Source organism: Typopeltis vanoorti, chromosome 18, assembly GCF_054136105.1.
Source record: "Typopeltis vanoorti isolate ZY-2024b chromosome 18, IOZ_Tvanoo_1.0, whole genome shotgun sequence".
Classification (NCBI taxonomy): Eukaryota; Metazoa; Arthropoda; class Arachnida; order Uropygi; family Thelyphonidae; genus Typopeltis; species Typopeltis vanoorti.
The window spans coordinates 90,173,950-90,189,352 of NC_143566.1; the positions used below are offsets into that span (position 1 = coordinate 90,173,950).

The 15,403-nt window shown below is 37.6% G+C and overlaps 1 protein-coding gene across 1 annotated transcript in view; it reads left to right on the forward strand.

Annotated features, from left to right (window-relative positions):
- The window catches only part of LOC150096926 (alanine aminotransferase 2-like), a 185,865-nt gene that overhangs the window by 140,966 nt on the left and 29,496 nt on the right, over positions 1-15,403 (forward strand). Inside the window, exon 11 of the mRNA XM_090408737.1 lies at positions 9,197-9,352. Within this exon, the coding sequence (XP_090264863.1) occupies positions 9,197-9,352 (156 nt within the window). The remainder of the gene's footprint in view (positions 1-9,196; positions 9,353-15,403) is intronic.

Consider the following 15,403-nt stretch of genomic DNA (forward strand, 5'->3'; position numbering starts at 1 on the left):
TAATATATTTATTACAGCAATGCTCCAGCACTATTATCCCATCCCTGTAGTGGTTCTCAGTAAGATCTGCAAAATACCCCTCTACAGCTGCAATCACCTCTTGATTCAAAGAAAAACGCTGACCAGCAAGGAAGAGTTTTAGGAAGAGATAGAGGTCAGAAGGAGCCAAATCTGGGGAATAGATTGGATGTTCCAACAATTCATAGTGCAGATCCCTTAATTTTCCCATTGCCAAAACACTTTTTGGGCAGGTGGATTGTCCTGATAAAAGATGATATTTTTTCTTCTGCAAATGGGTATTTTCTCACGAATGTTTTTGTCTAGTCTGGTTAAAAGATCGAAATAATATTCCCCGGTTATTGTTTTACACTTATCAAGATAATGAATAAACAAAATGCCTTTAGCATCCGAAAACACTGATGCCATGACTTTTGCTGCTGATGGAACCAACTTTGTCTTTGGCATTGAACAACCGGCGCCAAAGACAAAGTTGGTTCCATCAGCAGCAAAGGTCATGGCATCGGTGTTTTGGGATGCTAAAGGCATTTTGTTTATTCATTATTTTGTTTATTCAAAGTAGCCTATTATGGACAACTGGATGAACAGCCAACATCTACCTAAAATAAGTTATTTCATGTCCCAACTATGCCATGGACGCTGTCCACAGAATCAAATTGAGAAGCCACTGTACTTCTGTCCACTGTTTTGACTGCTGTTTTTGGATTCTGGTGTGTGATGGTGAATCTAAGTCTCATCGATAGTAATAAACAGATGCACAAAATCAGTTTTATTCTTGTTAAAATGCTCCCAGCACTGTTCAGAGATTTTCATGAGAGTGTGTTTTTGATCTGCTCTGAGTAAGCATGGCACCCATCTTGCACAAATCTTTTTCATATGCAATTCTTCATGCAAAATATATCTTACATGTGCTTTTGAAATGCCTATATTCTCAGCAATTTCACACACTTTGACTTGCCAGTCATCCAATACCATATTGAGTACTTGATCAATGATTTCTGGTGTTGTTACACTTTTTGGATGTCCATCATATGGATCATCTTCAAGGCTGGTATGGCCATGTTTAAACTCGGCAGCCCATTTCTTAATTGTTGAAAATAAAGGAGAAGAGTGCCCATAAACTTTTATGAACTTTGAATGAATTTCGTTTGCCATTAAACCTTCCTTTACAAAGAATTTTACAACTGCACAACACTCAATTTTATCCATTTCAAGGGATACTGACAGCTGTATAAACAAAGTACTTGATAGAATGATTTGCAATTTCACATGGATGCTTATGACAGATGCACCAACTTAGAAAAAAAAAATCTTGCCGATAGTGCTGCCATCTATGGTCGAGGGCAAGAACTTTTCAGACTACTCTCATAATTTGTTTCTATTATTATTTACTCAGTCATCTTCATGGAGTCACTCTTATTGATTGATGGGACACTCAAAACCACCTCTAGCAACCCAATCACCACTATCCAAGCACAAAGCCTGGTCTTAAAATACCCTTGCTAATCATGCTCTTACACAATTTCCCTTGCTCTCTCCTTCCTGCCAAGTCTTTGATGCTAGTCCTATAAAATTCCTCAACAACTTATGTTTCTATCATGTTACCCCCTTTTTTTCCCACCTATTGACTAGCCTTTGTACCCTACAGATCTTCAATCTTTCCTCATAGGGAATATTCCACAGAAGTGCCACAATTTTTGTCAGACCCTGAGGTGAGTGATGCTCAGCTCTCATCCCCTGCACCACTTTCTCATTCCCATGGAATCTATGTATACCTGATCTGCTTGCATGGGCTAGATGTAGCCTTATTAGACCCATATAAAGGATAATAACAACCATCCTATCCCTGTTTATTGGTGTATTCTTCAACAACCAAATAATCTGATAAGCTGTTTTGGCCACTTTTGCAATATTAGTCAGGTTTTTAACATGCAGATTGACCTATAATTTGTAGCCCCAGTCTCATCCCCCACCCCTTGTGAATTAGAACAATTTTTTCCACTTTCCATTTCTCTGAAGACTTGTCCTGTTGCAAAACTCATGTTAAACAGATGTGCCAAAGGTGCTGTTAATTCCCCAGAGCATTTCTTCAAAATACTTGATGATATATTGTCAAGTCCTACTGTCTTATTAACATCAAGTTTACTTAATTCCTCATTCACCATCATTCCTCCCCTACCATATCCTCTAAACTCCAGCTTATCATGATGCCTTCATGAGGATGAAATACGCTGATAAAGTGCTTATTGAGTACTTCAACTATATCCTCTGCATCAGTTACCATTCTGCCAACAACATCCTTCCATAATCATTCTTTCTTCTACTTGCACATGTCAAAAGAACTCACTAGGGTTTTTCTTTGTTTGATTGGCTAATTTCTTCTCATACTGCACTTTTGTTGTCTTAACCAACTGTTACCTTTGTCTTGACCAAAAGTCACCTTTGTGACCTGCTCTTTGTTCTCTTCATGCAACTGATTATTACCAACAGTTGTCTTGTGTTGACTCCACAGTGCTTTCTTCTTCCAGATTTCATGTTTAATCTTTTCATTCATCCACTGTACTCCTATCCTATTTAGCCTTTTAATTTTGGAATTCACTCAGACATTGCTGCTGTTAAATAGCTCTTTATCAATGCCCAAGCAGCATCCATCTCCTTTCCACTCAACTTCTCTTTTCATTCCATTCCATTGCTCCTAGATGTCTCCTGAGGTTTCCATAATCACTAGCATTGTAGTTTCACACATACCCTTTTAACATAAGTTCTCATATGACTGGTAACAATCCAAGTGATCATTTCATGGTCACTCTCACGAACTGGTGAGACACTCCATTCAAAATCACATTCTCTAATAATATAATCAGATCAAAGATTCTTAACCCTTTGTGCCCTCAGTTACATATTACCTATAATTGTTGTTCTTGTAGAAAGGCTTGTACGTTGGCAACACATGACTATTAAATTATTTAAGGAATTCACAACGTGTACTGGAATATTAATTAAAAGAAACTTTAATAAATACTTCCTATATTTCGGCAACATCACATTGCCATCTTCATGGGAACATACAAATATGACACGTGCATGCAGGCACTACAAAAAGCAAATGAGGCAGAAGATAAGAAACTATTTTTGTTCCTAAAGTCCTAATGGTGTCCCCCTAGTGGGCTATATTGGGTTGTCTTGGCCATTGGGCTGATGTTCTCATGATGTAAGTCTCCCAAATTTGGGGCAGTCTCATGCACCCAAATTTGTTGAGGTTTGAAACGTTTTTTAGAGCCTAAGCAGATTCTATGAATTAAGTACGAAAGATTATTCAGTAGCCGATGTTCTCACCAAAGCAAGACAACCAACAACCAACATATCCAAAGGTGAATATAAAGCTCTATAGGAAATGAAGAATAACAAAGAAATAGTAATCACCAAAGCGGATAAGGGAAACGCCACTGTGGTTCTCAACCGAAAGGACTACACAGGTAAGCCTAATGCTTTATTATTAGATCAGGTTACCTACCTCCCTATTGAAAACAATCCCACCAGCTCTCATATTAGAACATTCCATAGGCTCCTTAAGAAGGTCACTTCTTGGCCTGTAGAAGTGACCAGCAAACTAAAAGCTTTTAACTCTAGACCCCCCCCCCCCCGAATATATGGACTTCCAAAAATTCATAAACAATCTGTGCCATTGCGTCCCATAGTGGATGTCATTGATTCCCCACATATAAATTAGCCAAAGTGCTCACATACACTATACTGGCAACACACCATCACACATAAAAAAAAACTCAGCCCACTTCAAAGCCAGTATGGAAACCTCTCACTCCAACATACTGACATAATGGTCAGTTTTGACATCTCCTCCCTATTCACAAATGTCTCACTCAAGGAAACCTTAGAGCTCATCCAAGCCAAATTTCCTCCCGATATCTCAGCCCTATTTCAGTTCACTATGCGCTCAGGCTATTTCGTTTGACAAAGAAAATTCTACAAACAGATTGAGGGGACAGCCATGGGTTCACCATTCTCCCCACCCTTGGCCAACTTCTCTATGGAGACTTTTGAAGAGAAAGCCTTAAACTCTGCCCCACAAAAACCCACAGTTTGGCTTCGCTACATGGATGATGTGTTCACTATTTGGCCACATGGCTTAGATACATTCCACTCCTTCTTAACGCACTTAAACAACCAACACCCCAGAATCCTGTTCACCTTGGAAAAAGAGGAAAACAACTGCTTCCCTTTCCTAGACACTCTAATCTAGCCTGATGGATCCTTGGTTTACTCTGTTTATAGAAAGTCCACCCATATAGGCAGATACATTCACCAGCAATCCCCCCCCCCCTCACAACAATATGGGATTATTAAAACACTATATAACAGGGCAAAATTAATCTGTTCAGATGACAATGCCCTAACCACAGAACTAAACCACATCCTTAAAACTTTCTTACAACCACCAAAAACTCCAAAAAATATTAAAATCAGTAAACCACAACCCCCCTCCCTCCCCTTCACAATAAAGATTAACTAAATCTATCACCATTTCCTACATCCAGGGCACCTCTGAAAAAATAGCCAAAATCCTTAAAAAATATGACTTGAGTTCTTGTTACAAACCACATAAAAAATTGGCATCCCTTATCTACTCTACCAAAGACCAACCACTTCCCCTAGACCTACCTGGGGTATACCAGGTCCCTTGCAGCTGTAAACTGTCCTACTTTGGCCAAACAAGCAGGACAGCAAATATCAGGATTTTGGAACACAAAGACTACATCTGGTTTCACCAGTAAAGCCACTCTAGTCTTGCAGACCATGCCCTGGATACCTGCCACAGAATACGTTGGAAGAAAGCCAAAGTAATACACTGCAGCAAGTTTAAGTACATAAGATTATTCATAGAATCATGCCTCAGCTCTAAAAATACATTCCAAACCTCAACAAATTTGGGTGCATGAGACTGCCCCAAATTTGGGAGACTTACATCATGAGAACATCAGCCCAATGGCCAAGACAACCCAATATAGCCCACTAGGGGGACACCATTAGGACTTTAGGAACAAAAATAGTTTCTTATCTTCCGCCTCATTTGCTTTTTGTAGTGCCTTCATGCACGTGTCATATTTGTATGTTCCCATGAAGATGGCAATGCGACATTGCCAAAATATATGAAGTATTTATTCAAGTTTCTTTTAATTAATATTCCAGTATACGTTGTGAATTCCTTAAATAATTTAATAGTCATGATTGCTGTTCCCTAAGAACTCAAGAAATTCATTCTTCTTATTCCCTGATGCTAACTCTTCATTCCAATTAGTATTGCCATAATTGAAATTACCCATAACGATCATTCTTCACTTGCTCACTAAGTCAAGTTGGCTATACATTTCTTTGTTGCTACTCTCCACATTCCCCAGCCTGTAGCAACACCAAACCAGATATCTCATTCTGTCAACCTCCATCTCAGAACCACTGCCACTTTTCTTCTCTTGTATCTGAACTTTGTGTGGACATAATTCATTCGTTAAATCAGCAACACTCCCCCTCTGTTCTTGCTCTTGCTTTCCTCACGAAAAACATCTTATCCTTCCATTTCTATTCCCATCAAGATATCATTCTCATCCAACCATGTTTGGCCTATTTCAACTGTTTTCAGCTCAACTCAATCCATGGAAATTATTTCATTTTATTTTGGATACTCATCATCACGTTCCTGATATGTACCCTCAGGGAGTGAACAGGTTAATTATGATAATACTCCATGAAAAATTTACACCATTAACTTCCAATGAACAATGTTCCTCCAAATTAATCTGTTATCAGTCAAAACTCCAACATTATCAGATTTTATGTTTTTACCATATCAATCCATCTACATCTTGGTCTTCCTGTGGGTCTTTTTCTTGACATCCTGGCAAAGAACAATTGTTTTGCTAATCTTTCCTTTCCCATTCTGTTTAAGTGACTATACCACTGAGATTAGCTTTACTAACACATTTCTGAAAGCTAACAATGGCAAGTTCTTTCCGGATATCTCCATTTTTAATGTGATACTGCTGTTGATGCCACATCAACAGCATTAACTTCCAATGAACAATGTTCCTCCAAATTAATCTGTTATCAGTCAAAACTCGAACATTATCAGATCTTATGTTTCTGTCTCTTAAGGCAGTTTTTACCATATCAATCCATCTACATCTTGGTCTTCCTGTGGATCTTTTTCTTTACATCCTGGCAAAGAACAATTGTTTTGCTAATCTTTCCTCTCTAATTCTGTTTAAGTGACTATACCACTGAGATTAGCTCTACTAACACATTTCTGAAAGCTAACAATGGCAAGTTCTTTCCTGATATCCCCATTTTTAATGTGATACTGCTGTTGATGCCACATTTTCATTCCACTAATCTTTCACAGAACTCTTATCTGTTTTGGTAATAATAACCTAGTTGTTTTCTTTTTTTTAATAAACAGCTCTTTCTTTTTTGTTGAATATCTGAAGCATTAATGAGTAACTCAGCAGTGATGATTAAGGTATTGAAAAGTTGGTTAAACAAAGAATTCACCAGTAGGTTACAGAATGTGACAAACACTATGTGGAGCAAAATGGCTTTGTGAAGACCATGTCTTAATAATTTACTGACTTTTGACAGAGCCATTTGCCTCTGTTTATAAGGCCATTCAGTTGTTTGAAGAAAGAGACCCCCAAAATGGAGAGAAATTTAGTAAGGTAGACAGAATGGTGCAAGTTGTAATTGCTTGCTAAAGTCAAATTTATGCAGAAAAGGAAAAGACAAACTATGCAGACAGAGATGAATGTAATATACAAATTTTTAAAGATGCCCACTTGTGTCACTTTACAGTCTGAAGATGAGCCTAGACTGTTCACAAGTTATGTTTCTGGTGAACCATCCTCAGAACAATTGCAGTTGCTGAATTTGAAGAAACTGTTGCTGACTTAGCCTTTCCTGCCACCTCTGATGAATTATCTAATTAATAAAGACTCTTTCTTTTAAGGTTACACGGTGATCAGCATTCATATTTATGAATTTAGGGACACATTCATTTCATGAATGCCATTGCCATTCCTTATGTTAGAGGCATTTCAGAAAAAATAGATAGAACACTACACAAATACAACATCAAAACTACCTTTAAACCCCCGACAAAATTAGGACACCTACTCAAAAACTTACTACTTTTAAAACTTACACCTACTCAGTTCTTCCAAAGATCCTCTTCCACACCTAGCCTATGCTGGGGTTTACAAAATACAATGCACATGTAACTTACCATACGTAGGGGGGAAACAGGGTGAACCATCCCAATTAGGAAGGAGGAACACAAACGACATATTAAATACCTCCATTTTGAAAAACTGGCATTTCAGACCATGCACTCCAGACATGCAACAGAAATGATTGGAAAGGTACCAAAACCTAGTTCGAGAGGAAATTTAAAGAAGCACGTGAAATGCTCAAACACAATCTTAATCTGAACAAAAATGACAGTCTAACCATTCCAAGAATGTGGAGGACCCATTTACAACCATTATATCAACCAGAACAAGCCAAAGAAAAATCTCAATACAAAGAAGACTTGGTGAAGTTGTTTTAACATTTAATAGCAACCTGAATGGTACAAGTCCAGAAGAAAATCTTAGTATAGCAACCTGTACAAGTCCTGAAGAAAAGCATAGTATGCGAGGACTTTAGCAGGATTTATTTATTTATTTATTTATTTTTTTTTTACTACTAGAGGTCAGCTTTTTTACTACTAGAGGAAGTAAAATATCAATTAACAGCATAGATTCAATTTACCTTTGTAGAGAGCAAGAGCATGTAGCTTGTCTTCATATACACATCTATTTTTCTGATGATTTATTATTATTATTATTATTATTATTATTATTATTTTTTTTTTTTTTTTGCAGCCCAGGTTAAATCTCTGACGTTCAGAGGATTGAAGAAGTAGGCAAAATGCCTCAAATGATCACTTGGATGTTAAGAAATATTGACAACTAGGGATAAGGAAGTTATTATTCCTATAAGGCTTTGATATGACCATAATCTGGATTACTATACAAAGAATTCTCACCTGGGTTCCCATAAGGAAATAATGAAGAGGATTTTGAGTGACTAAAATGGTGCCTGGCCTGTGGAATGCTATAATTTAATAATTTAATGTTATATTTTAAGGTAGATAGATGGTTTTGTAGATGATTAAATTTAGTCTGTAGGTGATATGATAGAAACATATCAGTTATTAAGAAAGTTTTATAGGTTAGATGCAGAAGTTTTCAGTTTATGACCAGATGGTAGAGAGCAAGATGTCACGCTGTTGTGGACGAGGTTAGCAAGAATTAGATTTTGCTTGAAATAAGTAGAATGAATTACCAGTGGAGATAGCCATTCAGTAATAATAATGATACTGCTTTTTTTGTGTGTAGGGGGGGGAGGGACCAGACCAAGTAATTGTGAAGTTTCAATTAATTGTGCTTTGAGGATGCTGGATTGAAATCCAGTGAAATATTAGCACTTCATACATTTATAATTTATTTTATAGCACCTTTGTGCATTTGCAAGAATGTTTGCATATCTGATAACTTTTTAGGAAATGAATCTCATATATGTAGAAATGTTTTTGGAAAATTTGAAGAAAATGGTAAAGCTAATAATAATGGTAATAACCCTGGATTTCTATTCAAGACAGACCAGTCATGTACGCATAAAGCTATACAATGAAGAGAAGACAGAATAAGAAAAGTCTTATTGATTATGTTGTTAGCAATATCAAAAAAGAATTTAAAAACAAGAACCAAACTTTGGAGTCTTGATGACAAACTCAGAAGAAAATGTTGATTCAGCCAGGGAGGCATGTAGTGAGATTGTTTGCAAGGATAGAAAAGTCAAAACCTTATGATGTGACTCAATAAATTATAGGAGGGTCTAGAAAAGAATAACACATATTGTAAGTTCTAGCAAGTACTCTAGCTTTATCTACTAAGAGGTTCTATAATAATGAGTAAGTACTTATTTTCATCCATTTTCTGCATTTTGTGATTGGATATGATTTTAATCATATCCAGTCAGAAAATATATGATTGGATATATTTAATATACAAAAACAACTGTGATTGAATGTTCCTTAAAAGTAATATACTGTATCTTTATACTTTAGGAAAAACTTGCAGTACTCCAGTCACTGAAAGAAAAGGCTGCTCTTGTTTCTAGGAGTTTGAATTATAAAGACAGTATGAAGTGTTGCGAAGTATTAGGTGCTATGTATGCATTTCCTCGCATTTTTCTACCAGAAAAAGTTGTTGAAAAGGCCAAAGTATGTTACATTTTGTGTGTTTGTAGATCAGTGATTTATTTGTTTTTTTAATAACAATCCTATAAACGCTTGGAGAGACTGCTGCTGGAAAGTGGAGAAGTGAATAGAGAGAATGAATCAGATCGAGAGGGGAGTGATGTGGAAGAGCAGGAGAGATTGAAGGAGTGGAAATGAATGGGGAAGTGAGTGGTATGAGTATAGAAAATGAAAGAATGGGTGTGCAAGAGGAGCAGGGAAACAGGGAGGCTCAGGGTGGACAGGGATACACAGCATGAGAAAGGTGGATGCTCCAAGAGGAGGTGAGAGCATGTGTAGGCAGGAAAGTAATGGGATGATCAGGGATCAAAAGGAAACAGATGGAATTGCAAAGGGTTCTAAAATGAAGAAGCAGAAAGGGAAATGGCCCCAGTCCAGTATGGAGAGATCACATTGAGTGAGTGGTATCAGTGGAACTAGCTGTAGATCCAAAAATGAGTTGTTGTGTTTGTATACCAATGCTAGAAGTATAAGAAACAAGGCGGATGAAATGGTTGCACTAATTGCGTCTGTGCACCCAGAGATTGTTGGAATTAGTGAGACATGGTTAGATGAGGATGACATCCTGACAGGAATAGAGATGGAAAGGTATGATGTGTTTCGTGAGGATAGAAGGGGTAAAAAGGGAGGGGGGGTGCTATTGATGATAGAGAAAGAGTTATGTCCATACAAGGTAGAGATGCAAGAGGGAAATGGGGCCAGTGGTTTTGAGGCAGTATGGTGTGAGATAGTGGTGAATAGAATCAAATACTTGGTGGAATGTTGTTATAGACCTGGTAATGTGGATGGTGGTGATAGTGAAATGTATAGTCAAATAAGCCAAGCAAATAAGAAAAGGGTGATCATTATGGGTGATTTTAATTATGGTAATATAGACTGGAATGAAGAGATAGCAACTGGAAGTAAAGAAAATGAGTTTCTTGAGTTTTTGAGGGATAACTACCTTAGACAGTATGTAACAGAGGGCACAAGAGGATTAAGGGTCTTGGATTTGGTCATCTCATCGGAGGATGTAATTATCAATGAGGTATCAAATCATCCACCAATTGGTGAAAGTGACCATGAGGTGATTACTTGGGTGGTTGCCAGCAGTGCAAGGATCCTTGTGAAAAAAGGGTATATGTGGAACTACAAGGGGTGTGATTATGAAGAGCTCAGGAGACAGCTTGCAGGTGTAGCATGGAATGAGGAGTTAGCTGGAAAAGAGATCAATGCAGCTTGGGATTTTCAAAAAATATTTAGTGGATGCAATGTCTAAATGTATACCACAGGTGAGAAGGTTAAATAAGGTAGGTGTGAGATGGATGAATAAAGAGATTAAGCATTCAATACAGAGAAAAAGGGCATTGTGGAGGCAGCATAAGAGAAGTTGAAGTAACCAATTTCATGAGGTCTACAAAGACCAGGCAAGGAGGGTGACTTGGTTGGTGAGAGTAGCTAAAGAGAGGTATGAACAGCAGTTAGCTAATCAAGCTAAAAAGAATCCTAGGGAGTTCTTTCGATATGTAGCCAGCAAAAGAAAGAAAAATTATGGAAGGATGACATTGATTGGAGGAAATGGTATAAAGACAGCTGTTGCAGAATGTGTGGTGGAGATACTTAATGAGCAGTTCATAAAGATCTTTCAATCTTGTGAATGTGACTTCATGGAGAGATTAAGAGCAGTTGATGATGGGGAGGAGAGACTGACTGTAAGTGAGCAAGAGGTGTTTGGGGAGTTGAGTAAACTAGATGTAAATAAGGCTGTGGGACTTGATAATATATCACCACGTATTCTGAAGGAATGTGCCAGAGAGTTGACACCTGCCTTGACATATTTTTTTAATACGAGTCTTGCACTTGGTCAAGTCCCTAAAGAGTGGAAGGAGGGCAAGATTGTGCCACTTCATAAAGGAGGTGATCGAACTCAAGCATCAAACTATAGGCCTATCTGTGTGTCAGGTGTTGTGGTTAAGTTGTTGGAGAAGCTTGTGAGAACTAGGATCCAGAGTTGGGTTGACAACAATGGTATTATCTTTGATGGACAGCATGGATTTGCTCAAGGGAGGTCGTGTTTTAGTAATCTACTTACTTATTACAATAAAGTGACTGCTTCCTTGGACAGAGGAGAAGGATACACAGTAATATACTTGGATTTCGCAAAAGCTTTTGATAGAGCACCTCATGATAAGTTGACAGTCAAACTAGAGCAGATGGGGTTGGATATTAGATTAGTGCATTGGATTGGAGACTGGCTATCTGATAGGTATCAACAAGTTGTGTATGGGGGTGCAATATCCAGGAAAAGGAAAGTCACTAGTGGAGTTCCTCAGGGGTCTGTTTTAGGGCCATTACTATTTAACTTGTATATTAATGATATTGGCGAAGATTTGGATGGAGATATTCAGTTGTTTGCAGATGATGCAAAGTTGGGACGAACCATAAAGAGTAGTGAAGATGTTGTGGCCTTGCAAGAAGACTTGAATAAATTGAGTGATTGGGCAAGCAAATGGGGATGTGAGTTCAATGTTGCAAAATGTAAGGTTTTAAAATTTGGAAAACAAAGATGGGATGCAGAATTTATGCTTGGTGAGAATATATTGTTGGAAGTAGAGGAAATAAGAGATCTGGGAGTGATAGTGGACAAGGATCTAAAATTTAGGGGACACATCACCAAAATTGTGAAGACAACACAAAGACTTCTGGGAATGATGAGGAGGACACTGACGTGTAGAAGTAGGGAGATTCTTGTTCCCTTGTATAAGGCTTTGATTAGGTCACACATGGACTATTGTGCCCAGATTTGGTCACCTGGTTTTCAGAAGGATGAAGAGATGTTGGAAAGGGTCCAAAGGCGACTGACTGAGGTAGTTTCTGACCTCTGGAATGTCGAGTTGAGGAAAGATTGAAAAGATGTAATTTGCAGAGTCTAGTGGAGAGAAGGAAGAGGGGAGATGTAATAGAGACCTACGAGTTGGTAAGGGGTTGTTATAGGATCAATGGTGGAGAAGTTCTACAGAGAATAGTGGGAGATCAGGGGAGAACCAGAGGTCATCCCTGGAATCTGTATAAAGAGGGTGTGAACAGGGGAGTGAGAGGCAGGTTTTTTTCGTGCAGAATTGTGAATGATTGGAATGCCTTGCCTGAGAGTGTGGTGTCTGCAAGGAGTTTGAATGTGTTTAAGACCCGGTATGATGAGATGTGTGTGAGATAAAAGGACCTCCTAGATGAGTCTTTGACTCCATGAGGTCTTGTTTAATAATAATAATAATAAACTTATAAGCTCATTAGTGTGAGTTCATAGTGAAGAATTTATAGAGATGCAACACACATGTTAGAATAATTACTTTACTTATAATTGAGAAAGTAACATTTGATGTTTTGACCTCTGTATTGAGGTCATCATCAGGAAAATATATATATGTACAGGATACGAGCTTCATGACACTACACAAAAGTAAGATGAATCTAAATGTTTGTCAATTATTTACTCTAGCCTGACCTCTTGATGAAAAGAAAAACAAAAGCAAAACACTAAAAATTAATTCACAAAATAAAATAGCCTTTTCATACTAATATATAGATGAGACAAAAAAAAATTATAGTGGAACTACATTAAACAATTTCTAAGGAGCAACCAACCACCAATGGATCATGGCAGAGTTTTCAACAAATCCAGCTACAACCTTAATGAAAGAGAACTCTCACTTATGAAAAAAGGCCTGAACTATGACATCACACCCAAGGTCATTTAGTAAATGAGATTTCATTTACTATCTAAAATCTCTCCCCCTCTAATATAGCCAGTAAAATATGAATGGAAACATCCACATTCTAAATTCTAATAAACAGCTAAGGTGCATCCTAGCTATAGCAAAAAAAAGTAGCCCTTAATCTTTAAGAAATAAATGAGACATCGTTATTACCAAAGTGGATAAAGGCAATGCTACTGTCATCCTAGATTGGACAGCATACCTGGAAAAAAATGAACCATTGTTATGTGACCACAACATGTACCAAATGGTTAACTACAACCTACAAACCACATTAAAAAGAAAACAACAGAATTAATCAAATCATGTGGCCAGAGGAAACAACTAACAAAATAATACCTCATTATGCCTGTGTTCCCAGAATTTATGGCCTGCCAAAAATACACAAAACAAACACACTACTATGACTGATAGTTGAAGGCATCACCAGCCCTAATTATCACTTAGCTAAGAAACTAACAGCCACACTCAAGGAGTTGGTAGGTCATTCCCCTCTCCTACATAAAAAAAAATACATTTCATAAACAAAATTAGAAACATAACACTCAGTGACAAAGATTTATTAATCAGCTTTGACATAACTGCCCTTTTCACTAATGTCCTGATCAAAGATACTATTCTTCTCTTACAGAACATATTTCCGCCCGATAAATGCCCTCTTTGCCAACGTACTTTGTTCTGGGTATTTCGTGTGGCAAATAATTTTTACCTACAAAAAAGAAGGTATGGCCATTGGCTCACCACTTTACCCCTATAGCTAACTTTTACATGGAAGACTTCGATCAATGAGCTTTAAATTCAGCTAGCCTAAAGCCCAAAGTCTGGCTCAGATATGTTGATGATATTTATGCCATTTGTCCCCCACAGCCACAAAACATTAAATGCATTCCTAAGCCACCTGAACAAAGAACACAAACGTATCCAATTCACCATTGAGATCAAAAACAACAACTCTGTTCCTTTTCTAGACACACTTGTCACACGTCTTCCCTCAGACCGCCTCTCCTTCACAGCAAACCCACACGCAGGCCAATGCGTACATAAAAAATTCATACCGCCATCCAACACAAACTAGGGGTCATCAGCATCCTCAAACACAGTCCTAACAATTTGCTCCAGTGAACAGGCTCTGAACAAAGAATTTGAAATTATTAGCCAAATGTTTGTAAAAATGGCTACAATAAAAAAAAAAGTTCACAAGATCCTCCACAAAAATGCCACTAAAAGCAAAAAAGATTACAAGAATGCCATAGCCATACCATATATTATGATTACTATTATTATTATCATGTAACATCTCCAGAGAGTCCAAAGACTCATCAAAGGAGGGCACCTACTCTCCAACTCTTCACCAACTACAACCACACCAATGGCATCTACTGCCAACCACCACCACCACTAGTATTTTCACAGACAATCACAAACATCCATGCCCGCAGCAGAATTCGAAGCTGTAATCTTTTGGCTGAAAGTGGATATACTAACCACTCGGCCAACCAGGCCAGCAATATAAAATAGAGATAGCACACTACTTAAATACAATATTAAGGCAACCATCAAACCTTCTGCAAAATTAAGAAATTTACTCAGCCCTTTCAAATATCTTCTTCCATACCTTGGCCACCCAGGAAGTTGATAAAATTCAATGCACCTGCAACCTACCTTACATAGGGGAAACAGGACAAGATGAATACAAATGCCACATTAAATTCCTCCACTATGGTAAAACAGGCCTGTCAGACCATGCACTCCAAACATGTCACAGAATTGACTGGAAAGGCACCAAGTCCCTACACCACACCACACCACACCAAAACCTGGTTTGGAAGAATGTTCAAAGAAGCCTTTCAAATGCTGAAACATCATCCAAATCTGAACAAGAAGGATGAATTAATTATTCCAAGAATTTGGAGGACCTATCTTCAACCCATATAGCATCCAGAACAACCCCAACCAGAAGAAAACTCTAATATTAGAGGACTTTAGAAATTGTTTAATGTAGTTCCACTATAATGTTTTTTTTTTTATCATCTGTATATTAGTATAAAAAGGCTGTTATTTTATGAATTAATTTTTAATGTTTCTCTCTCTGCTTTTTTTTTTCACCAGAGTTCAGGCTAGGGTAAATGATTAACAAGCATTTAGATTCATCTTATTTTTGTATAGTGTAGACATTTTGTATAGTCAAAGACATTACATTAGAAAAAGATGATTTATTAGCCAGTTTTGACTAATAAATCATCTTTTATTAGTCAAATCTTCA